General features: G+C 30.7%; 2 protein-coding genes across 2 annotated transcripts in view; one reads left to right on the forward strand and one right to left on the reverse strand.

Moving 5' to 3' along the window:
• The window catches only part of LOTGIDRAFT_219170 (hypothetical protein), an 11,729-nt gene extending 676 nt beyond the window's left edge, over nt 1–11,053 (reverse strand). Inside the window, exons 1-16 of the mRNA XM_009062615.1 lie at nt 10,966–11,053; nt 10,107–10,197; nt 9,701–9,801; nt 6,892–7,033; nt 6,392–6,482; nt 5,930–6,077; nt 4,859–5,014; nt 4,328–4,442; nt 3,932–4,088; nt 3,312–3,534; nt 3,099–3,159; nt 2,466–2,620; nt 2,007–2,149; nt 1,529–1,620; nt 1,187–1,226; nt 1–476 (exon numbers count right to left, since the gene is read on the reverse strand). Coding sequence (XP_009060863.1) covers nt 1,210–1,226; nt 1,529–1,620; nt 2,007–2,149; nt 2,466–2,620; nt 3,099–3,159; nt 3,312–3,534; nt 3,932–4,088; nt 4,328–4,442; nt 4,859–5,014; nt 5,930–6,077; nt 6,392–6,482; nt 6,892–7,033; nt 9,701–9,801; nt 10,107–10,197; nt 10,966–11,046 — 1,773 coding nt within the window. The 5' untranslated portion in view covers nt 11,047–11,053 and the 3' untranslated portion in view covers nt 1–476; nt 1,187–1,209. The remainder of the gene's footprint in view (nt 477–1,186; nt 1,227–1,528; nt 1,621–2,006; nt 2,150–2,465; nt 2,621–3,098; nt 3,160–3,311; nt 3,535–3,931; nt 4,089–4,327; nt 4,443–4,858; nt 5,015–5,929; nt 6,078–6,391; nt 6,483–6,891; nt 7,034–9,700; nt 9,802–10,106; nt 10,198–10,965) is intronic.
• A 453-nt stretch (nt 11,054–11,506) lies between these two features.
• LOTGIDRAFT_219173 (hypothetical protein) lies at nt 11,507–22,565 on the forward strand (the record flags this gene model as incomplete). Its single annotated transcript, XM_009062616.1, has 16 exons — nt 11,507–11,540; nt 14,238–14,427; nt 14,850–14,956; nt 15,304–15,438; nt 15,765–15,844; nt 16,130–16,264; nt 16,396–16,465; nt 16,779–16,870; nt 17,170–17,295; nt 17,535–17,619; nt 18,162–18,273; nt 18,414–18,494; nt 18,968–19,102; nt 19,396–19,504; nt 19,639–19,723; nt 22,450–22,565. Exons 2-16 carry the CDS (start codon nt 14,303–14,305, stop codon nt 22,563–22,565), a joined length of 1,593 nt encoding a protein of 530 aa, XP_009060864.1. The 5' UTR covers nt 11,507–11,540; nt 14,238–14,302.
• Nucleotides 22,566–24,018: the final 1,453 nt, after the last annotated feature.

Raw genomic sequence — 24,018 nt, forward strand, 5'->3', positions numbered from 1 at the left:
ATCTTGTGGCTATTGCTTAAAGAATTTGTGAGAGTTAAAGTAAACTATATAGATGAAAGAGAAGGAACTATGCAAGGTGGTCAAATAAACATCATAATGTCATCTATCAATACATAGTTGTCATATTATTACTCTAAAATTACCTCAACAGTAGCATTTGGAGAAGCTAATTTGAAACAATTTTTACTTTGACTTTATAGAATTTGTGATTCCATTCTCCATTTCTCAATAATTTTAGAGAAACCTCAGCCTTTAAAAATTTCAAATCTAGTAAGCCGACCGAGTCAAATGCTATCAATATAAAACGATATCAATATTGAGAGTAATTTTAAGTATATTTGACAAATACAGCGTCTGAGAAAAATAAAATAATAATTGTTTGATCTAGTTCCTATTATAATAGATATTCCAACTAGAATTCATTGTTCACCACATATATAACTAGTTTCACAGGCTGGCACATTATAATACACTATCTGAAATAATACAAATACAATACATTATAGTACACTATCTGAAATAATACAAATACAATACATTATAATACACTATCTAAAATAATACAAATACAATACATTATAATACACTATTTGAAATAATACAAATACATTATAATACACTATCTGAAATAATACAAATACAATACATTATAATACATCATCTGAAATAATACAAATACAATACATTATAATACACCATCTGAAATAATACAAATACAATACATTATAATACACCATCTGAAATAATACAAATACAATACATTATAATACACCATCTGAAATAATACAAAACATTATAATACACTATCTGAAATAATACAATACATTATAATACACTATCTGAAATAATACAATTACAATCATTATAATACGCTATCTGAAATAATAAAATGTATCAAAGCAACAGATTCGCTGCTTATTTTGGGTCTTGATTTTTTGTAAATCATCTTAGAACTAGAAAATCGTGATTCCTGCAAAATTGCCTCAAAATATGGCTTAGTCTAAAAAAAGAAGAAGAAACACATAAATTTGAAGGCTCATGACAGTGGGCTGTGAACACTATAACTAAAAAATAGCCCATAACTATTCTTGTTTCTGAGACTAAGGTACAATTGGTGAAATGAATGGCGAACCTGTCCCTTTAAGTCATGAAATTCATTAAAGTTAAAAGATAAGATTTCACTTACTTATTTATTACTTCATAATTAACTTATGCAATTTTTAAAGCTGAAAGACAAAGAGAGAGAGAGTAAAAATAACAATACTGTTTTAACAGCATGTATGTTTACAATCAAATATTGGACAACAAATTTTTAACTATTACCAAAAGATTCCCCCTCATCAAACAACTGGAATACCAGAATGTAGTCTACATAGAAAAGGTTGTAACATGTATAATTTATTAAACTGTCTTAAAGTGCTGACACATAAGATAATTGCTGGCAACAATTAAACCCATAGGAATATCATTACGAATTCTTCATACAATTTGCTTGATTCCCTAATCAATTCTATATAAACAAACTTACTGTCTTTTGCTTCTAGAGCAAAAAATTTAACATCAATATCAGGGTCTGTTGCCAATTTATCTAAACATGGCTTAATGTGTTGATCAATTGTTCTGAAAAAAACATTATTTATTAAGTCTGTGAATTCTGCAATGCATTCAGTTCTCAAATTTTTTAAAACAATTTACATGATACATTTTGTCACGATGTTTTCACCTATTGAGATAGCCCTAACAACAACCAAGCAACAACCTTGTTCAGTTGACAGCATCAAGTAAATTTTTCATAACATTATGCCAACTGAAAGCAGGAATGGTTAACGTATTGGTATAATAAGGGCTTTGTAATTAAATAAAGGAATTGTATACCACATTCTGCACCGAACTATCTGAGATCTTTCAAAGTGTTTTTCCTCTAATTGATTCAACATCTTATTGAGTCACTAATAGATAATTATATCTCACTCTAGAAAGTATATCAAGATAGAAAGTATACTTACGTAGCATCAAGTAATGGACCTATTTTCTGTAAAGATTTGGCTACATTAAATCTAACATTAGCAACAGCATCGCCTGCCATACCAGTTATCATTGGTATCATTACTCTACTTGCTAAATCTGGACCACAAGCTTCAGCTAATAACTATAATAGATAGATACATACTTCAGAGTCTCTTATGATTATATCATATATACCCTAGTATTCCAGTAGTACAGTTATAAATCAATGGTTATAAGAATATGCCATTTATTATTTCATATCACATAAGCTACTATGTCAACACACTTCACTCTTGAACTTAAATGAAATTGTTGACATTACAGAGACAACCACTGCTATGCTGTGTTTATCAAAAACTTTACAATCATTATAACATTGGTCGTTTCTCTTTACATTTCCTACTAGTGAAGAATTGTCTTTATGCAAAGGCCACCATATCAATACTGATAATACTTACATTAATACAGAAAAGACAAGTCATTCTATGTAGATAGTTAGTATCACGGGACATTTGGACAACTTTGGGTATGACTGTTTGTTGAGCCCATTCTACACCAAATTTTTCTACCAATTTCTTTAAATTTAAGGTAGCAGCTTCTCGTATAGCAAAAACTGTAAGAAAAACAAAATTGCATTAAGCCACAAAATATGATTGGATGTACACTTTTACTATGAAAGCTTTACAGTTTAGACATGAAAGATTTGTATGTAGCTCAGTATGTACACTAAACTATGTATGGTTTTTACATGGAAATAACACACACAAACGAGTTCACAGCCATTTTGAATCTCTACCTCGACTTAAGTCGAACTTTGAACTTTGATTTAGGTTCTAATATTTCAACTAAGCCTTCAATCCCATTTTAAGGTTTTGATATGGCTTTAAATGTGATTTGAAGGCTAACTTGAAATATTACAGCCTTTTTAAAAATTGACTTATTTAGTTATAGTGAGGTAGTGATTCAAAATGGCTGTGAACTAGGATCCTTGTGAGTTATTTCCATGTAAACACCATACGTAGTTTTGTGGGGCTGAGTACAGTCTGTTCTTCATAGTTGTAAGATTTATTTTAAGAAGAAAAAATACCTACCATGATCAACTAACCATGTCATACACAGTGTACATAGTTTTTCATCAAAAAACTCATTACCCTAGAAAATATAACAGAAATACATGACATCTTAACAACATGATCTCAATTTAAAAAGATAGAAAACACCCAAACCTAATGCACCACTGATAGGTGTAAGGTTGTAGAACCATCTTATATCTTTTAGGATATCAAAACACAATTCACACTTACCAATTGACCAGCTAATAGAGGCATATGTTCTATAATGGCTAATCTTACTCTCCATTTGGTATCTTCAGCTAACTCTACAATAGCTGGTAGTAAACTTTGTGATAATTGCTTAATACCAATAACTTCGTTAACACAATCCAAATTACTAATTATGTTCAACCGCACTTCGGGACATTCATCTTTTAATTGGATTAAAAATAATGGAAGCAAATGTTCAATTGTGCTGAAAGTAGAAATGATATATATTTTATTATTTCATTCTGTTCAAAAAATTTACCCTAAAGTTTCTTTTTTTTTTTTTCAAGTATATAACTTCAGTTTGAGGAATCCTGTAGAGTAACTATTGCTTTTAAAAAATCTTTGTTGACCTACGGAATGGCCATGGACCAGCTAGGGTAAAGGATCATAGGAACCCAAGTTGTTTCTATGTATGTTATGGATGTCATAATAATAATAAACTCTTTTTTTACATGGTTCAGAAATAGGTCCAATATACAAGGACATTGGCCCATGAAGACAATACAATGGATATGAAAAAAAAATTCAAGAAAACATTTTATTCAAATAGTGTTGACCAACCCAATGACAGAGTGACACTATTCAGTACAGGTTATACTTACTTATTTTTACCCAATATTGGTGATAGACCCATAATAACTGATGCTAGAGCTGATTTAACATGTTGATTGACATCTACAACTAGATCTTTAACACATGGTAAAATATCAGTCATGATAGTATGTTCACGTACATCCGCTGATAAGTTCTGACAAAAATCTGAAATATATAAGATGAAAGATGAAATTATAAGGTGTAAATACCAGTGGTCAAAAACTGGATATACCATGGGAACCATTATATAATGGACAAGACAGCTGCTTCAGTTTTTAAACATATCATTTAAAGCTTTCTAAAAATATACACACACAAACAAAGCACCATTTCACAGAGAAGAATTCTTTCAAATTTCAAAGGCTAAAATAGACCATAACCCTAATCTTAAGATTTACATTTACCTTTTATTTTATGAGCAGCTGCAGCACGAACTTCAGCTTCACAATCTTTTAACAAGTTCTGAAATGCCTGAACTAGATCACTTTTGGTAATCTCTGGACCCACAGCTTTTTGTAACTGAAATAAAAGGAAATAACGCATGATCGACTTGTAATATGATCTTTTAATTGTTATGAGGAATTGAATAGAGCTTTTTCAGCAATGTTTTAAGTTGCATTTTCATTCATATTGATCATACTGTAATTCATACAGCCAATTATAAATCAAACACCCTTAAGGCTACTTTCAAATTTCTTCAACCAAAGGTATTGTAGGCCTACATCTTATAAACTTTATCGTCTAAACAAAAAATTAAAATAGTTTTACATCCTACTTTTCTGCACCGTGATGGCTAATGTGCAATAAGGGAAATATTGCCTGGACAGCTGCATTAGGCCTACTCGTTTCGATTTCCAACTGTATCACGTACCAACTAAACATAAGAAATACAAATGTAATGATATGAAAAAAAAATAAACAGATAGTGCACTTACATCTGTGAATTTATCAGCCACCATATAGCGAACACGCCATGATTTATCTTCGGCAGCATTACGTAATGTAGGCATCACCAAACTCTCAACATCTTCTGATTGTAACAGTGAAGCAATACTGACACAGGCTTCTACTGCCAACAATCTTACAGAATCCTGCAAAAACGAGAAGGAAACTATTAGAATAGCTTACTTGATATATGGACATAAGTATATGTAAATCTAGAAATGTAATTCTGGTCAGTAGAAAAAGAAGTTCATGAAAAGTGGAAAATTTAAATTGGTTAATTCTGAAAATTTTACCTATTTCCAGTCAAAAGAGAGTACATTAAAATCAAATGTTATGAAACCTTGAAGATTCTATATTGTATAATGTATCAATATCATTCATATTAAAATGAAATACATCTACATTTTTTACAGTTCTTATTTTCAATCTAAAAAATTCTCAGGCATTTTGAATAACGATACAAGGCTGGGTGAATGACCGAAAGTACTTATAAATGACCGATTTTGTGTTATTAGTACAAATACTTAATAAATAACAACCACACCCAGCTAATCTTCTGTTTATGGTCAGTCCATAGATCATATTTCAATACGATAATCAATAAAAGAGCTAAATATTCTTGAATATCTATAACCACACTCCAGTGGTTTCTGGAGAAATTTTTCAATATTTCTTACATAAAGTACCAAAGGAAAAAGGCTGAGATTTTCTGTCATAAAATACAGGATTAGATATTTACAGCACACCTCAGTTAATTTGTTGTTCACATTCTATACATCAATGTATATATTCAAATGAGTAAGGAATAAATGTGTAGTAACGACATCATTGGTGTGAAGGGCTAATAAGATATATATATAGACTTATATAGATTTCATTATTACCCCAACTACTTAAAAATAAAATAGACTGCTTGGTTTATCTTTTGAATTAAAATCTATGCACAAATATTCTACTATAAAGATACTCTTTTACTTAGCAGTTACTGATAAAATGATGCCCTTATTTCACATCTTTACTATAACCAATTATTCAAAATAAAGTTTTGTGTTGACACTCACCTGTTCATCAAGAGCTAAAGCATTAAATAATGGTATCAAGTCAGACTTGAGGAAATCAACCTCCACCACTTTAGCAAACTCTCCCAGCTTTCCAGCAGCTGCCCGGCGTACCATAGGTGTATCATCTCCACATAGATTACGGAAATGTCTGTAATTCAATATAGATACACTGATATGATCTGTTACAAAAAACTTTATTGTATACGCTTAAATTGCATGTAGCTTAATATTCAACATAAAATATCTAATATTCTCAAATATGAAAGATGTGATCTGATCTAAGCCAAATGGATACACCACTGTAATAATAAAATTCAAATTTCACACTTGTATCAGGTCGTTTCAGAAGAAACACTGGCACGTGTGTAGGTGTGATATCAACTCTTCATTTTTGACAGGAACACACCTCTTGTTACATAAGCACAATTTAAGAATTTCTCAGAATGAGATCAAGTAACTTACTGGCGTAGTTCAGCTTTAACATTATTTGATACTCTAGAATAACATACAGCAAACAAACCACAAGCTGAGGTTCTGGATGTAAACCAATCACCTATAGACAAAAACATCATTTTATTTCACATTCATTCACATGTTCAGTTCATAGAATTTTAATCAAAAGAAATTGAATGTCATCCATATAGGTACAGGTTAATAAAACAGATACGTCACAAGAGACACCAGCATAAATTTACAATGAAGCTGTTGATTTGTTCAAGGCACCAATGATTAATTTCTTTTATGATCTGAAAGCCTGCTACCCCAACAATATATCAGTACAATACCAAACTATGGTCAATTAATGTCATAAGCAAAACCAGTCAATGAGTATTATCAAGCAGTAAAGACAACAGTTTAAAGTTTGATCCTCTTTATACAGTATTTTTTCTATAAAATTCTTAAATACTTAATTCTGGTAGATTCATATCAAGATCAAAATCATTCTGAATCTTTTCACTTACCCAAAGACAACCTCTTGACTAAAGGAACAAAATGATTTTCAAGATCAGCTTGTGAATGCTGAGCTGCTATCAATCTTAATGAATCTACAGCTTTATCTCTCACTACAGTTTCTTCAACAGTAGCTAATGACTCTAATGGTGGCTGTAAAATACAAACATATCAACCATTTACAATCATCAAAAATAACACGGAATATGATTCAGTTTGTTTGAAAGCAATCACATCAAAGAAGTAGCTGTTACAAAGATTACTTTCAGAGATGAGTGATCACGCAAAACTATAAAGAGCTGTATTTTTATTAGAAAGCTGTCTATATTGAGAATATAACACAAAGGACATGAAGCTATGTTAAACCTACTTTTTTACTTCTAGCTATTGACTTCAATAAGTCAGACTTGTATTTCAAGAAGTCTTTCTGAACTTGTGAAGATTTAGGTGCATTCACAGTGCCTGAATTCAAAATATCACTCAAAGCCTTCTCGATAAATTTAAGATCTGTCTTTTGCTCAGGCTGTTTCTTTTTATTTTTTATAGATTTTCTAGAATTTGATGGTGATGAGCTGTTTGACAAATCCAAAACTAAATTTCCCAAAAACATGTCCATTTCCTTCAAATCGGGGTCCTCTTGTTCCAAAAAACATAAATTAGGAGGAGAAAAACTGCGCTCTAAAAATATTTGTTGTTTGTCCTTTTGAGAAAATCCAACCATATTGGAATTTTCTTTGTCCACTGCATCTTGTCGTTTTAAATTTTTTAACTGTTTTTGTTTTTTTTCAACAGAATCAAGATTAATTTCTTTAAAATTTTGATTTTTTGAATTAATCCTTTCTGCATTTGATTTACTATTCTTCCAGTTATTCTGTTTAAAAATTTCTCCAAGTTTGTTGATTTCATCATCAAAATTACAAGCTGGATCAGATTGTTGAGATATATTTTGTTGAAAACTGGGATATGGAGTCACACATCGATACGCTGCTGGATAATGAAATGCCTGATTTTGATAAGTATTTAATGGTATGTACATCGGCTGCAATGGATATGATTGAACATTTTGGTTCGGAATCATCCCAGATCCTGAATAGTACCACATTCTGAGAGTCCACAAACAATATCAGTAAGTAAATTACTGTATCTAAATGATCACAGAGTTAAAATAAAACTAGTTCTCTCACGTAAAAAGGAGAATTTGATTTCAATATAAAATCACTACGTATTTATATAATGTAGTATTGGGCGCGGCGCTGGCAGCAACATCTAGAATAATTAATGACGTCATTAAGCATTAATTATACTTAGAGAAATTCTATTTCTGAAGAAATAATCCTTTATAATACCCTATCTCACGTGGCAATAACAAATAACCATATAGTCTGATGACACGTGTACTTTGTTTACGTTTTGTTTAAATAGCTAACTGAGAGAGGGAAGATTCTGGCAAGGTCACTTGTTAATGAGCTCGAGACTAAGACTTGCCACACCTCTCACTCACGTGCTAGATTTCATAAGTCTAACATTGCATGTTAAAAAAGATATTAAGCTTATTAGGCTGAAAGAGATGTCTAATGAAGCATGTAGTCTACCTTGTCTGCTGTATAGTATTAATCAAAACTTTAGTTATCAGGAATTTATTCTGTCATATTTCATATAAATCATATTGAACAGGTAAATAATTAACTATGTTGATATTATTAGGTTATTAGTTAAAACTACGCAGTTATGTAAGTTTATTTCTACAGTACTATGCAGTTAATACTGATTAATTTCAATCTATTTATAATATTTTTAATATAACGAGGCACTTAAAAACATTTCTTTCAAATAGATTATTGAAGAAAAGCTTTTGGTTATTAAGATCTATCTGGTAATTGGCTTTTATAATTACCACATTTTTATAATGTAATATAATGTTCTAATGATCCATATTAGTAATTTCAGAAAAACTATTCAGTTATAAAAGTTTATTTCAGTAGAATGTAGAACTATTCAGTTATTAAAGTTTATTTCAGTAGAATGTAGAACTAGGCAAGTATAGAAGTTTTTTCAAACTATTTGTAATAGGCTTGAATGAGGTTTATGTACAGGCTCATCATGTAAATAGATATAATCTAAAATACTATGTTTTAACTGTTGATATAGTCTTGGAATCTTCACTTGTAAACTTAACCTACTAACATATTATTGTTAAAACTAATGACTCTAAATTCAGAATAATATATTCTAAATTTCATGAAATTCAATGATTAGAGCAATGCCCTTTCACCTTTAAGTGATGTCATTCTGTAATTCTGTTGTGACAATTAACAAGCTTAATTTGTAATTTGCTCTATATTATAAATTAAATTCTACTTCAAATACAGCTCTTGATATTTCATTGCCACTGTAGATGCAATCGGGGAAGTGAGGAAGTCAAATGTTTACTTCTTTTTTTTTTTGCTAAGAGTTTCAATTTGCAGCTTTTAAGACAATACTTCTCAAAACCTTTTTTGCAATTCAACCAATCCAATGCTTTAGCTTTTACCAACTATTATGTTTATTTGACATGGTGAATAGTAAAAGTAGGCATTTGAATCAGTTTATGATTATTGCCCAAAAACTTAAAATCACTCTCTTTCTCCAAGAAAACTTGCTGCACTTCATATCAAATATAATCAAATGCTTATTTGACACATGAAAATCTGGTTTGCTTCCTGTAATGCCAATATTTCACTGCTGATTATATCAAATCTATACTTGACATATACACTGTTACCAGTAGAGACCTGATATAAACACCACAGTTTACTGTATATCATAACAATTAACACCTACCAATAGACAAATAACATGTTCTGGTCCACCAACTAATGGAGTAAAGTTACCAAGTTGTTCAGCTAATGCTAATAAAACTTCATCTTCATCATAGATAGTATCTACAAAAAAATAAAAATTAATCTTTAAACTTCAAAAAATATAAGCCACTTACCAGTTATTAATTACCGATACGGCTGATAATGTCATTAATTTTATGACAATCTTCACCCAGAGAAATCAAATTAAATAGAATTTCTTAGTGCTGCTGTATTCAGATTATGCCGATTGATATTTTAGCACCTGCAAAAAAGACTTACGATCATAGGACTGACTGGAAATAACAAGAAACCTGTTATTATTTATGTTGACTCTTGGCCAGGGAATCAACATTACCATGTATAAAACTTTCTAAAATTTTACTGACCTGTCAAAAATGGGATGAGTTCACTTCGAGTTCTTTCATCACCAAGAGCTAAAGCTATTGTTGATAATTTTTTAATACTATTTAATCTCAACTGAAATACAAAAGCAGAAGTCAGAATCAAATGTAATTTCATGACCTTGGACAAAAATATGTCCTCACTGTGTAACCCACAGAAAAAAGATTTTATTCCTCGAGAAAACCATCAGGTGCCAATGGCGGGAAAATCATCTGTCAGATAAGGTCAGATTCTTGGACTGAAATAAATCAGAGACCTTGTAGCAATACCAATTAAAAATTTTCAGTGCTACACAGAATCTATGGAATTTTTCTCACTAGTCATTGATGATGTTTTACACTTTTTTTTTTTGATAAAACATTGATCAAAGTCTGTCATCATATAGACTACTTAGGCTTGCCGTCCAAGTCCAAGAATGATATCTTGCTCAACGAGATTAAGCTTTGTTTTTGCTAAATTAGTATCTGATACTACCTCATCCACATTTGCTATATATTTGCTATAAAATCATCATGGTATGTCTGGTATGATCATGATTATAAAATAACTTGATCATGAATACATTTATTTCAAATAAATCATTAATATTCAAATCAATATCCTTGAATTTTACTCTGGTCCTGCCAAGAACCAAATTAGACTAAAGCAAATAGTAGACGTCGTTTTTGCTGGGCTTCGAGCGAGAGTACTAAATTCTATTCAATGGGTTGTCAAAACACAAAAAAAAATCTCCCGGCAAGAATTTTGTTACAGTTTTTTCCAATTATTCACGAACATTACCCCCAACCCAATGTGCGACATATACATTGAATGCTTATTTCCCCAATTGTAACCTTCAATTACCTGTACATCTTCATTTCTGAGCTCATCAATTAAAACTGCGATAGGATAGAGAGAATCATCTCCTGTATCGGACGACGCCATGTTGAATTTTGAAAGGATAGGAATGACGTACTTTCACCAAAAATAGAATTTTTATCACCGTGTACTAAATCATTGTTTCCAATCAACTGAAACGATGATTCAATAAATTAAAATTATTGTTCATAAATTAAACATCGAACGAACAATTTGAAAAATTAAACCAATATCAGATTAGAGAGTATATTTTTTGACCGACTTATGTGGATGAGTTCATTAAAACGTCTAAAGGGGTGTACAGCTACCGACTATTGAGATCTTTTGAGATAGGTTTGGTTAAGTTTTTGACAAATTTCCCACCCCAAGCCTAATGATGTAAAATCATTGTAATTATTGCTAAACCTGCTTTTAAATCATGAGAAATTCATAATAAAGCCATATTTTGGAATAGTCTATTATAAAATTCTTTCTAACCAATGAATGAAAAGAGAAGTGGATAGGTTGTTCTACCTATTTCATGTGGCACATCCTGCAAAGAGAACAAGACTGACTGTCAGGTAAATAAATTGTAATTAGTGAAGATTTTATGATATGATTAAGTTTCTTTTTTTAATATTTTTGATGATATTTTGTATGTGATGTGCTGGAATCAGATCAAGTTTATTAACCCATTTTGTGTTCCTGGAAGTCAAAATATAAATTTCAAAGAGAACATATTTCATCATCATAATATAAATATGTGTCTTTAAGAAAGGAGACCTTGTAACACCTGTATCTGTTTTTAAAAGAAGTTATGAATGTGTTAAATTTCCTGTATATTTATTTGTATTCAATACAAATTTAAACAGGATTTTTCATGTCATGCAATAATTCTGAGCTTTATTTATATAACATGTAATGTACACACAAGGCCTACTGTAGTACTGTGATACTGCATTACTGCGTATTGGTAAATAGAAATTTGAGGATTTTTTTCTTGTGAATTTGAATATAGGCCTAAGCTTCAAAATAATAGTTTGTAAGAATTTTCTTATAGCCTTAGAATGACTTTGTGTTATCAATATTAACACACTTACCTCCCAGAAATGAAAAAAGTCCTCACAATAAAATCAGTATTGATAATATGTGCTCATGTTTATATATTTTAAATGTAAAGTCATTCTTAGTCAGTTCTATTGAAGCTATGTTCTAATTCACAGCGAAATGATTGGTAAAATGTAATTAATTGAATATTGGTATGTGAAGACAGTACTGTATGTTTAAGCGAATAAAAAAAATGCAAAATGACAAGTAATATTTGTTGGCAAAAATTTAGATAATCCACATCAGAAATAAATGAGTTGATAACCTGATTTAATAGTACACTACACACTGTACTTTTAGAGTACCAGGTATATATGATTACTTATGTGAAAAATCAACTGCCAATGACCGCATCGGTACTTTTAGTATGATAAAAGAAAGTTTTTATCTATTTGATAGAGTGAGATAGAGCATGCAAAATTCTAATTTTATGCCATGCTTGACTGAAATGACCTGACATCTGCCTATACATCAGCCTCTGATGGATATTTTGACAGTTGTCAGCTGGAGTAGAGTCAGAAGAAAAAGACCCTGTTAAATGGGGATTTTTCACACCTCCAAAAATGCGTTTTCTCTAACATAATATTGAATTACCTTGAAGATCATTGTAAATTAGTGTGGTTATCACCATAACTCTCGTTTTGGTAGTATCATGTGACCTTTGAACTTTTGTTTGCGGCCACAGTTTTAAATGGCTAATGCTAGATCAATTTCGCCAAAAAAAACTTTCATGGAACCAGAGACATGACATAAATGGTGTAGAAAGATAATGACTTCAACAGCTGGAAGAGTCTTAGACTATATAAAATATCCACTTGTCCTTAAAAACAGGGGTGAACCTGGAACCCATTTTCATAAATTTTTGAATTATGAATGATAATCCCATCTTTTGAATGATGGCCATTAATATTGTGAAGTCTTCCATGAGATTTCTTATTTAATGTAATAAACTTAATAAACTTTTTGGTAAAACATTTGCATTATTAAAAACATCGTAAATTATACCTGAAAATATTTCTACAAAATGCTATTTACATCTATGTATCAAATTCAGTCTGTTTTAAAAGGGTTCATTAAAAATAGAGACTACTAATTATTGATTAAGCAGTTTTACTTAGTTTGTGTGTTTAGCTTTATAATGGCTTGATATTATTTGTTGAAATCTTTAAAATATGTAGGAGAGATATTCCTCTACAATTAGGCGTTTATTTTTCTTAAATCTGTACAGAAGTTTTCATACAGCTTCCAAAATGCATAATGATAGTTTACGTAATGTTATTGAATAGTTTTGGCGGGATTTTTTTGATTAAAACCTTAAGATACGTTAAGGGACACATTTCTCTAGATTTTGGAGTATAGTTTTCACAAATTTGACCCAAAAATATCGACACACTAAAAATGCGGAAGGCCCTTTCATTTTCTGAGAAGGCGACCCATAAAAAATGAGATCCTTTGAAATAAAAAAGAGTCATTGACATGGGCATAAAGTAGAACAGATTCTGAAGAATTGGGTTATGATGACAAGGTCAGATTGTTACCCTACTTATTGTAAATACCCTTAATATTTTATCAGGGTGATATCAGTACATCTCTAGTCTATATCATTTCAGATTGATAATCTTAAAGTAATACTTGATTGTGGAGGTGTTTAAAAATTCTTGTCAATATTAGTGAAGTAGTGCTTGGTTTGATAGTATTATTTTTGCTCCTTGTTCAATTTTCATTAAAGAGTGCATTAAAAATGAACAGCTTGCAACCTTTAAAACCTTCTTTTTAACAATTTCTTAATGATTTTTAACCAAATTTAAAAACAAATTTAGAAATATGTTTGCCTCAAAATATGTGTTGGAATGCACTAAACCCATTGTATTTTTCACAGATTTTCTTGGGGAGAACCCTAATAAACGTTCCATAGAAGGCTTGTACCTATGGCGCTTCCACAGGGCTGTCACATTTCAAATTCAAGTCGTTCCCCCCCATGAGTCCGTCTGCCCCTATTTGTGCCCTCTTGTGACACGAGGATTAGATTACATTACTTGCAGGTAACATGTTTGGTATTTTTTACCTTGTCTATTAGGTTTAGTTCTTCAAATATTTCTACTGTTTTTATAATCTTGTGCCTTACATGGTGTAATTAGACACAATTTAAGTACAATTTCTTTTATTTCTAGGATTTTAGTTTGAAATAACTGGATAAAGATTTTTTCCATTCCAATATTAACAAGAAAGATTCAAGATGAGTGAGAAAGAACTTAACGGAGAGAGTCCATACAGAATATGGAAACGACCAGATTTACCCAGTAAATGTACTTATACACCTGATAAAAGTATTGACCAATCACCACATAGACATATTAAACAGTAAGTTATCCATTTAATCTGGATAGATCCTAGTATGTTTTTGATTGTTAAAATTAGATGTTGGTAATGTATACTGAATAATTGCGAATATAATGCGCACCCCTTCTTATACTCATGTAAATCCCTATCACTGTAAATGATATTCATCTAGGTTGTATTTTGTTTATGTAATCACCTTGAGAAACAATTTTGATTGATGTTAAGGACACATATAGGATACTTAAAATTTTGGAATATTTTTGTAACTGAAAAATGCAATAAATGTCAACATCATTTTTTTTTGTGGACTTGGATTTTTAAGTTGAGGGTAAAATGATATATCATCATGATGACATGTTTTATTGAACTTTTTATTTTCAACCATGTTTCTTCATGATGAAATTTTGAATTGTACCATTAAATTTTATTACTATTTATTTCAGAAAACAAAAACCAGCCATCATGCCTAATATTTTATACAATATAGGAAATACACCATTAGTTAGAATTAATAGAATTACAGAGAAAGAAGGTGTCAAATGTGAACTTTGTAAGTCTGCTTGACATGCCTTTTATATCAATTCAAATATTTCAGATATAAAATGGCCATATTGTAGAGTCTAATGACTCTTACTCTGATAAACTAAATTAAATTTTTGACTTGAAAAATAAATGTGACACTATTTAGTCACACAATGATATTTTTATTGTATACAGAATAAGGTATGGTTTTAAACACATATATGGTTTGAACTCAATGTGGGTCTAGCATTTATTGCTTCAAATGCTACAAATTGTAATCCGAACCATATAGACTGATTTTGTTTATGTCCTGTTTGTCCTAATAATATATTTGGAAATTAAAATGTTATAAACTAGAGCATGGTATATTTTCAGTGGCTAAATGTGAGTTTTTTAACTCTGGGGGAAGTGTAAAAGATAGAATTGGATTAAGAATGATTGAAGATGCTGAAGCACAAGGTGTTTTAAAACCTGGTGATGTTCTAATTGAACCAACTTCTGGTAACACTGGTACGTTCATAGTCTATTATTTCATCCAAAATGTAACAGTGTGATAAGTATGATAAATGTAAGGGACTGAACAAAACAGTTGCTGTAAAAATTGTTTTGACCAAACCACAGACAATTAACAACAAATCAGAGTGATTTACATAGAACTTTAGAGTGTCCCCGTACAAAGACTAGAAATTATGTTTTGAATTCATTGAATACATATATGATCATTTCTAATATAGTCAATGACAATTATGATTCTTGAGATGGTTTTGATCAGGTATATATAAAAGATATGGACAAGTCAGTAATCGGTGTATGTAACCATATATATATTTGTTTAGGTATTGGCTTGGCTCTAGCAGCAGCTGTTAAAGGTTATAGATGTATTATTGTTATGCCTGAGAAAATGAGTATGGAAAAGGTAACATATTTTATTTTTCTGGTCAATTGGTTAAACTGGTTTTTCAGGGTTTATTAAAGATATGTTATCCTATGATCTAGAATTTTTATCTTCTGACAACCTGCTGTCTTTACTCCTGAAAATTAAAATTTTTGTTTACTTGGATCACAGTCCATTTTAAGTATCAAAGTAATATTCTTGTCTGTGTTGTCATGCTCAACTGCATCAACGGGAAACTATAAGAAGATATTTTACCTTTGTTTGAGCGATATAAGATATCTGGTTGAAATTCCAATTAAATTTCAGGTGGACATATTGAGAGCTTTAGGGGCTGAAATTGTCCGAACACCAACAAGTGCTGCATTTGATTCACCAGAATCTCATATTGGTGTAGCTAAAAGATTAATGGAAGAAATACCCAACTCTCATATACTAGATCAGGTAACTGGTTTCTGATTGTTAAATCAAATTTTATTTCTGCTTAAGGTGTGTCATTCTATAATTCATGAACTGGTTATTATATCAGGTGCCATTTTAGATCAACGTTCCTAATTTCAGTTGTATGATTTCAGTACCGAAACCCCAGTAATCCACTAGCTCATTATGATTGTACTGCTGAAGAAATATTGGCTGCTTGTGATAGTAAGTCAATGTGTTTTTTTAAAAGCTATTTGAATAAAATATATATGACACAAAGACAGATAAGGATCACCACTCTTAGCGCTAGGATGTCCTTATCTTCTAACATTGATTCTAGGACATCTTAGCGCTAAGATCGTTTCCAGAATACATGCTCCTTATTCTATGGTCGATGAAGTAATTAATTGTGAGAAGGTCTTTAAGGGGCCAATTGATAGAATCAATGTACACGCACATTTTACCCTAACAATCCAAGCTGAAATGTCAAAGACTGTTTGCATTCAAATAATACATGATGATACATTTTATTACCTAGATAAACTAGATATGATGGTACTTACTGCTGGAACTGGTGGAACATTAACTGGTATTGCTAGAAAGATTAAGGAGAAATGTCCAAGTTGTAAGGTCAGTGTGATACAGAAGATGCCTATTATCGTAACAGGAATTGATCCCTATAGTACTACAAAAAAAAAAACTCACTTAGTGGTGACGTTACTTTCACCAAATATGCTTTATCACATAGATCCCTTCGCAATTAGTTATGTCATAGATCACTAAGATTTAGTGGAATTGCAGGAACCACAGATGTCTGATTGAAAATTGGAATGGTGAAAATTGATGCAATAAGTGTCCCCATTACACATAAAAAAAACTTATAAAACCTCTGTACAATCCCTTTAAGAAATATATTTATTTTTGTATAGATAATAGGTGTAGATCCTGCTGGTTCTATTATAGCTGAACCAGAAGAACTGAACAAGTCTGATACATCATTCTATGAAGTTGAGGGTATTGGATATGATTTTATACCTACTGTCTGTGATAGATCTGTAAGTTGGTGTTGTTTTGTATGTATTAGTCGCCCAGTTGCTGCTGCTGAGCTTAGTTTATCTGGTGTTTCAAAAGGGTGAGAATATCCTCCTCACCAGTGATGGATTAAAAATTCTCCATTTTAATTTTGGCATGAAACTGTATACTTAGCCCACATTAGAAGCTTTATACTATAACCACCAACTGTCTATCTAGTATTATGTCTCATATTATTAAAATAGAAATGTATTTCATATAGCCTGTAGATAAATGGTATAAATCAGTTGATAAAGATTCTTTCATAATGGCCAGAAGATTGATAAAGGAAGAAGGTTTACTCTGTGGTAAGTGTTTATATATATAATATGTTTAGCAAACACTTGAATAATTTTTCCTATGCATTCCAAGACTACAATAAATTTTATAAATGTCTTGTGATTTGAAGGTCTGAAAATTTGATACACTTTAACATGTAAAATAACTACTCATTCAGTTGATATCCTAGACCTTTGTTAACTTTACCATGTTTGTCAAATTTGATTTTATCTTAATGTGATCTATATACTAGTGTGGCTTATAGATTTAATGAAAAGCTTTTCTGAAGCGAAAATTAAAAAAAGAAAGGCTACACTTTTGGTTATGTTTCTTTTATGTTTGTCAAATTTAATTTTGTCATGATGTGACCTGTATATTGCTGGTAAATTTAATGGAAGATAATTTATTTTAAAATTTGAGATTTTATGATAATTTCAAATGTAGCAAAATATAACTTTGATATAGGGAAATGACAAATTAAATTCAAGTTCCAAATCTAATAACATTTGACAAATACTGTGTCTAGAAAACATGTAACACAATTCTGATTATCAGCCTATTGTATTGTTAGGTGGAAGTTGTGGCTCAGCTGTTTATTGTGCTATCAAAGCCATTAAAGATTTTGGATTAAAAGAAGGACAGAGATGTGCTGTTGTTTTACCAGATTCCATCAGAAATTATATGTAAGTTCATAAGGTGTATTCTGGAGTGGTCAGAAATTTTGATTTCCATGTTGTTTTGTCAATGAACAGGTGGGTCCGTGGGGGTTAGTAGTAGAATATTGTATCTAATCAATGAAGCATTGTTTATGTTTTGTTTACAGGACAAAACATCTGAGTGATGATTGGTTAAGTCAGAGACATTTCTTAGAACTGAAGAAAGATGTGGACCCATCAAAAGCCTGGTAAGATATGAACATTGATTGCCATTTATCGGAGGGTGAGAAGGGGTGGGTACTATAATCACCATTATACCGTATATGATTGTAATACAACACAAACCAATGATATCCTATAGAAAAACAAACAAATCAGGTTGGAAATTTGAAAAAAAATTGTACTCATTCAAAAAATTTTGCATTTTTTTAAAAATTTTGTATAAGATATGAAACTGAGAGAATCTATATGATAGTCTATATATAGTTCAATGTCTGATCATTAGTGTCTGAATAGAGAGCGCCATTTTATTTTACAAGAATAACATCATTGGTTCTCGATGATTCTGTCTACCAGTTGGTATCTGCAAGATTATGAATACAAACCATACCTTTCCACACCAGTCATGCTGTCCGACAATCAGATCTCAGTCTACTGTGCAGACTTGTGTATCATATAACCTGTACATTGATCTCTCATGCTCTTCATTTTTATTTATAAGGTGGTGGAATTTAAAAGTTAGTGCTTTAAGTCTGCGAGCTCCACTAACTGTTACTCCAACAGTAACTGTACAGGAGACACTAGATATTCTCAATAAAGAAGGTTTTGATCAAGTTCCTATTATGGATGACAATGGGTGAGTACTCTCCCTTGTATTGTTATTGTTCTACCCCATCTCTTCAAAGCCAAGTTATCTCTACCCTTACTTTATACATGTCCAAAATCTTAGATCTTGTTTGATTGATCTGAATCAATGATTTTTATTAGTACATTTATTTTCAAGTTGTTGATTTCTGTAATGAGAGTCTACTTACGTATGAGATGGTGATTAGAAAGTTAACCTCTGTTCTGTAATAAGCTGTCTTGTTGACAAATTTCTTATTAAAACAAGCAGTATAATTGATAATGTCCAGTGTTAAATATTTTCAGTGATGTTTTGGGTATGGTAACTATTGGTAATCTGATGTCTCAGATTGTAAAACATAAAGTTAAAAGAAGTGATCCTGTCAATAAAGTTATGTATAAACAGTTTAAACAGGTAAAGATGGTTTACCAATCTAAATTAAAATGCAGATTTGTGTTGTAATCTGTAGATTACTACTATTGTCATTTTTGATCAAAAACAGCATTTGAAGTTGAGTAGTTTCTAATCATTCCTAATTTTTATTTTAGATTTCCCTTGACACTACATTAAGTCAGCTGTCCAGATTATTAGATACTGATCATTATGTTTTAGTAGTTCATCAACAACGACAATGTAAGTCTATCATATCATATTTCATTTGGTCTTTAAATTAGGGATTAAAGTAATGTACCAGATGGATTTTTTACACCAAATCATTTGAGTGCAACATGGAGTCAGTAGTATTATGTCATACTGATAGGCAGTAAAATATCAAAAATTAACACAGCGAGCTAGGGAGACAATTTTGGTCTTATTTTTCCTCATAAACACCTTTTAAATGCCCACATGGAAATGTGAACGTAGATTGCTGTCGCCCCTTTCCGCCCGTCGGTATGTTCACATTTTTTGTATGCACGATAGAGGCTACAGTTTTTATCTTGATGAAACTTAGTATGCATGTATATATTGATGAGATCTCGGTCAAGTTTGAAATTGGTATTAATCGGATGAACGGCTTCACTTAGTAAAAACGGGTTAAATTTGGCTTGTATGCATGACGAAGGCTGCAATTTTTATCTGATCTTGATGAAACTTAGTATGCATGTAGATATTGATGAGATCTCGGTCAAGTTTGAAATTGGTAATAATCGGATGAACGGTGTCAGAGTTATTGCCCTTGACTTAGTAAAAACGCATTAAATTTGGCTTGTATGCACGATATAGTTACAGTTTTTATCTGATCTTGATGAAACTTAGTATGCATGTATATATTTATGAGATCTCAGTCACGTTCAAAATTGGTTATAATCGGACGAACGGTTTCAGAGTTATTGCCCTTGACTTATTTAAAACGCGTTAAATTTGGCTTGTATGCATTATAAAGGCTGCAATTTTTATCTGATCTTGATGAAACTTAGTATGCATGTAGATATTGATGAGATCTCGGTCAAGTTTGAAGTTAGTAATAATTGGATGAACGATTTCAGGGTTATTGCCCTTGATTTAGTAAAAACCCTACAAATTTGACTTGTAGTCATGAAACAGGGTGCAGTTTTGATCTGATCTCAATGAAACTTGGTATGCATGTATATATGGACAAGATCTCAGTCAATTGGTAACAATGGGGTGAACAGTTTTGGAGTTATCGCCCTTGAATTAATTCAATGCATCTAGGCCTGATAGAGACTGATTTTTGATACGATCTTGATGTAACTTGGTATGAGATCTCAGTAAAGCTTGAAATTATTAAAAATCGGATGATTGGTTTCACATATTAAACCACTACAGACTTTGTTATCATTTCTGACAGCTGATAGTAGGCGTATGTTACCTTATCTGGCAAGCTATCTTTATCTAACTTTTGTGTAGCAAAAAAAAAAAAAATCAAATTGAATTGTGAACAAAATCCATCTGGGACTGTTACTTTATTTACAAGCTGAATTACCATTTCTTATTCTATTGGGTTCATGTAGTTAAACTTTACCCAATTTTGTTTTTACAGTAAATGCCAGAGACAGTGAGTTGAAACAGAATTTACTTTCTTTTAGTTTGCAGTGTAGTCTTTTTTATGTCTTTTATTTGTGTCATAATGTATGTAAGTATGGTGCTGCTCAATAGGACAATTAGCTATAAATGCACTAATCAATTAGTTTTCAAGCAAAAAACTGAGACATGGTGACTAATTTATTGGCAGGTCCTTTTGGCAGTCAGGCAATTTTGAATGCTTTTGTTGAACTATAAGCTACTTTCCTTTTATATTTACAAAATCTTTATTTCCAATGTAGAGTCAAAACAAATGTGAATTATGAATGTAATATTGAAACCAGTGAAAGTGTTGGAAACACAGTTTTCAATTTTTTTATTTTTTAACATTCAATGATCTTTTGTGTTTTATTAACAAAAGTTCAATTTATGTGTAGTGTTGTGAATATATTGTCTTATGTTTTTAGATTATTAATGTGCACTTCTTTATTTCACATTATGTAAAGTAGTATATAGTTGCATGAGAATATAATTATATTGGTTAAGGCAGCACCATAGTCAAACATATTTACTCTCCAAACATAGAGCACTGAAACTGAAAGTAGCTGAAACTGTGTTTTATCATTATATATAATGGATCATTTGAAACTAAACGATTTTATAATATTTTATATTTTAATTTCACTTTAACTTCATTAACTTTTCGCTAAACAACATTTTTTAAATGAAAGTCTAGGCAGTCTAATTGAAATTAAACGTTTTGTTACGTTTTTTTTTATTAGCTATTATTTTCAATATAGCCACTTCAGTTAGAGTTTAAAGACTGACCAAGTGAACATTGTCAGAATAACCTTTTGACTTAATCTGAATGCATCTGCTTTAACCAATCAAATCTCTCACAATATGCCAGAACCTGAGATGGCAGGAATTTGATTGGTAAAGCAGGAATAGGTCAAAAGGTAATTTTGACTGATGTTTAGAAGCCAGTCATAAGTCCTAACTGAAGTGGCTATATTAAAAATAAAAGGTAATTAAAATATTAAAACAGAACAAAATCTTGGTTGAGTCTGAAATATCAAGGTCAAATTCAAAATTCAGCCTGGACTGTAAAATTAACAAATTTTTCTGTCACCCAATTGCACTTGACTGCATGATATTTACACATTCTGATATCTGATGTGTGACTTTTCAAAATATTTCTTTAAAATTGGTCAAAATCATTCAAAAATCAGTCACAATGATTACAAAAGCACAAATCATGTACATTTTCATTTCCTTGCAGCATATACATGTTAAAGACTTTTCATAACTGGAAGTCTTTCAATGCATTTTAGCCCTATCACATTTTGAATTAATTTGATCTTTTTCTGTTTCAGATACAGGTCCCAGTGTGATATCTAAGAAACAGATGATATTTGGTATTGCCACCAGAATTGATCTTCTAAACTTTATAACTCAACATGGTACTGATGATTTCCATCCAGAAAAATAAATTCTTCACAAGGCATATTTCTTAAACAACATCTCACTTTAAAGGAAATGAAAGTATAATTCCTTTTTTTAGCAGTCAAATATGGTGATTTTTTTTAGCATAGTATGATTATTTGATAGTCTCATATTACAATTGGAATACAGTTTGGAGTTTGTTTGGAGAAAGGTGTTAAATTCTACCTTTCACACTTGATTCATAAGCTCTGCTCCACAAACTATGTTGCATTGTTTAGAGAGTCACAACTTCATTTTGATATTGGGGAATCCAACCCTCCCCTTAGTTCTCTTTCTATCAAAAGTTGAAAAAATGTAACCTATGATCATTAGGATGGATTTCTATTTTCCATTTCCTTTAAAGTAGGAGTTGATTGGTTGAATTATGCATGTTTTCTGTTCATTCTGTGAATATCATTGAGGTTAGTCAGTTCAGTAATGTTGATAATAAAATATAGTATCAGGCCCTCAGCATTTCTAACATATTTCTGTCATACCGGTATTTTTTAGTTTTACCCTTTATTTTGAAGCATTCTACTTTTTTTTAATATACATGTATTTGTCAACATAAAAAAAAATCATGTATTCTATAAACCTACATGAAATTACATTATTTTCTACAAATATCTTACTTGAAATATTTTCTACAGTGTATATAATTTCAATGAATGAAATGAAATTCTTTTTGTCATACTTTAAAGATTATTGACACACTGCTCAATGAACTTACATGATCTTACCTTATTCTATTGTACATGGTTTTTTTGGATTTGTTTTGCTCTTTTTAGGGATTTTGTTGAATTGTTTGTTATAGTTTTCTGTTGGGACCAAAAATTGATTTTTTTTTTGTGGAAATATTATATATAAATAGATATATATTTATTTAACCAACCTCTGATGCTTAGTGCTCATTTGTTAAAGCTCCCTTTACAAGATTCCGGTTATTTTTTTGTGGTTATTTGTGAAACAGTTATTTGCCATATTTTGCAATAAAAATTATTTAACTGAAAGTATAGTAGTGTAATTTAATGGAAGTTTGTGCCGATTTGGCGGAGTTTAAACTGAAGTTTTGAATTTCAAATTATTTTCACCATAATGATCTGTTAGACAAAAAAAAAAATTATTTTTCAGAAAGTTAATAAATCAAGTATTACTCCCTCTATAAAATTCAACTGAAAAACCAAAACATTTTAAAATGTTTACAAAAATTGATAAATAAAAGACCAATAAAATTGATAGTGAAATTTGAGCTCCATCAATTGATACTGTATATTTGTTTGTATAGTGAGCATTTTTTAAACCTACAAGCTTTTGTTAAACTTAATTTTGTAGACTTATGTTATTACTAACTTATGACACAACTGATCATTTCAAGTATATAATATATTTATATATTTTTGTTTCAAATTTTTATGAAAAGGATATATATTTTTATTATAATGTTATTCAATATTTTCATA

This window comes from Lottia gigantea, assembly GCF_000327385.1.
Source record: "Lottia gigantea unplaced genomic scaffold LOTGIsca_52, whole genome shotgun sequence".
In the NCBI taxonomy this organism is placed as follows: domain Eukaryota; kingdom Metazoa; phylum Mollusca; class Gastropoda; family Lottiidae; genus Lottia; species Lottia gigantea.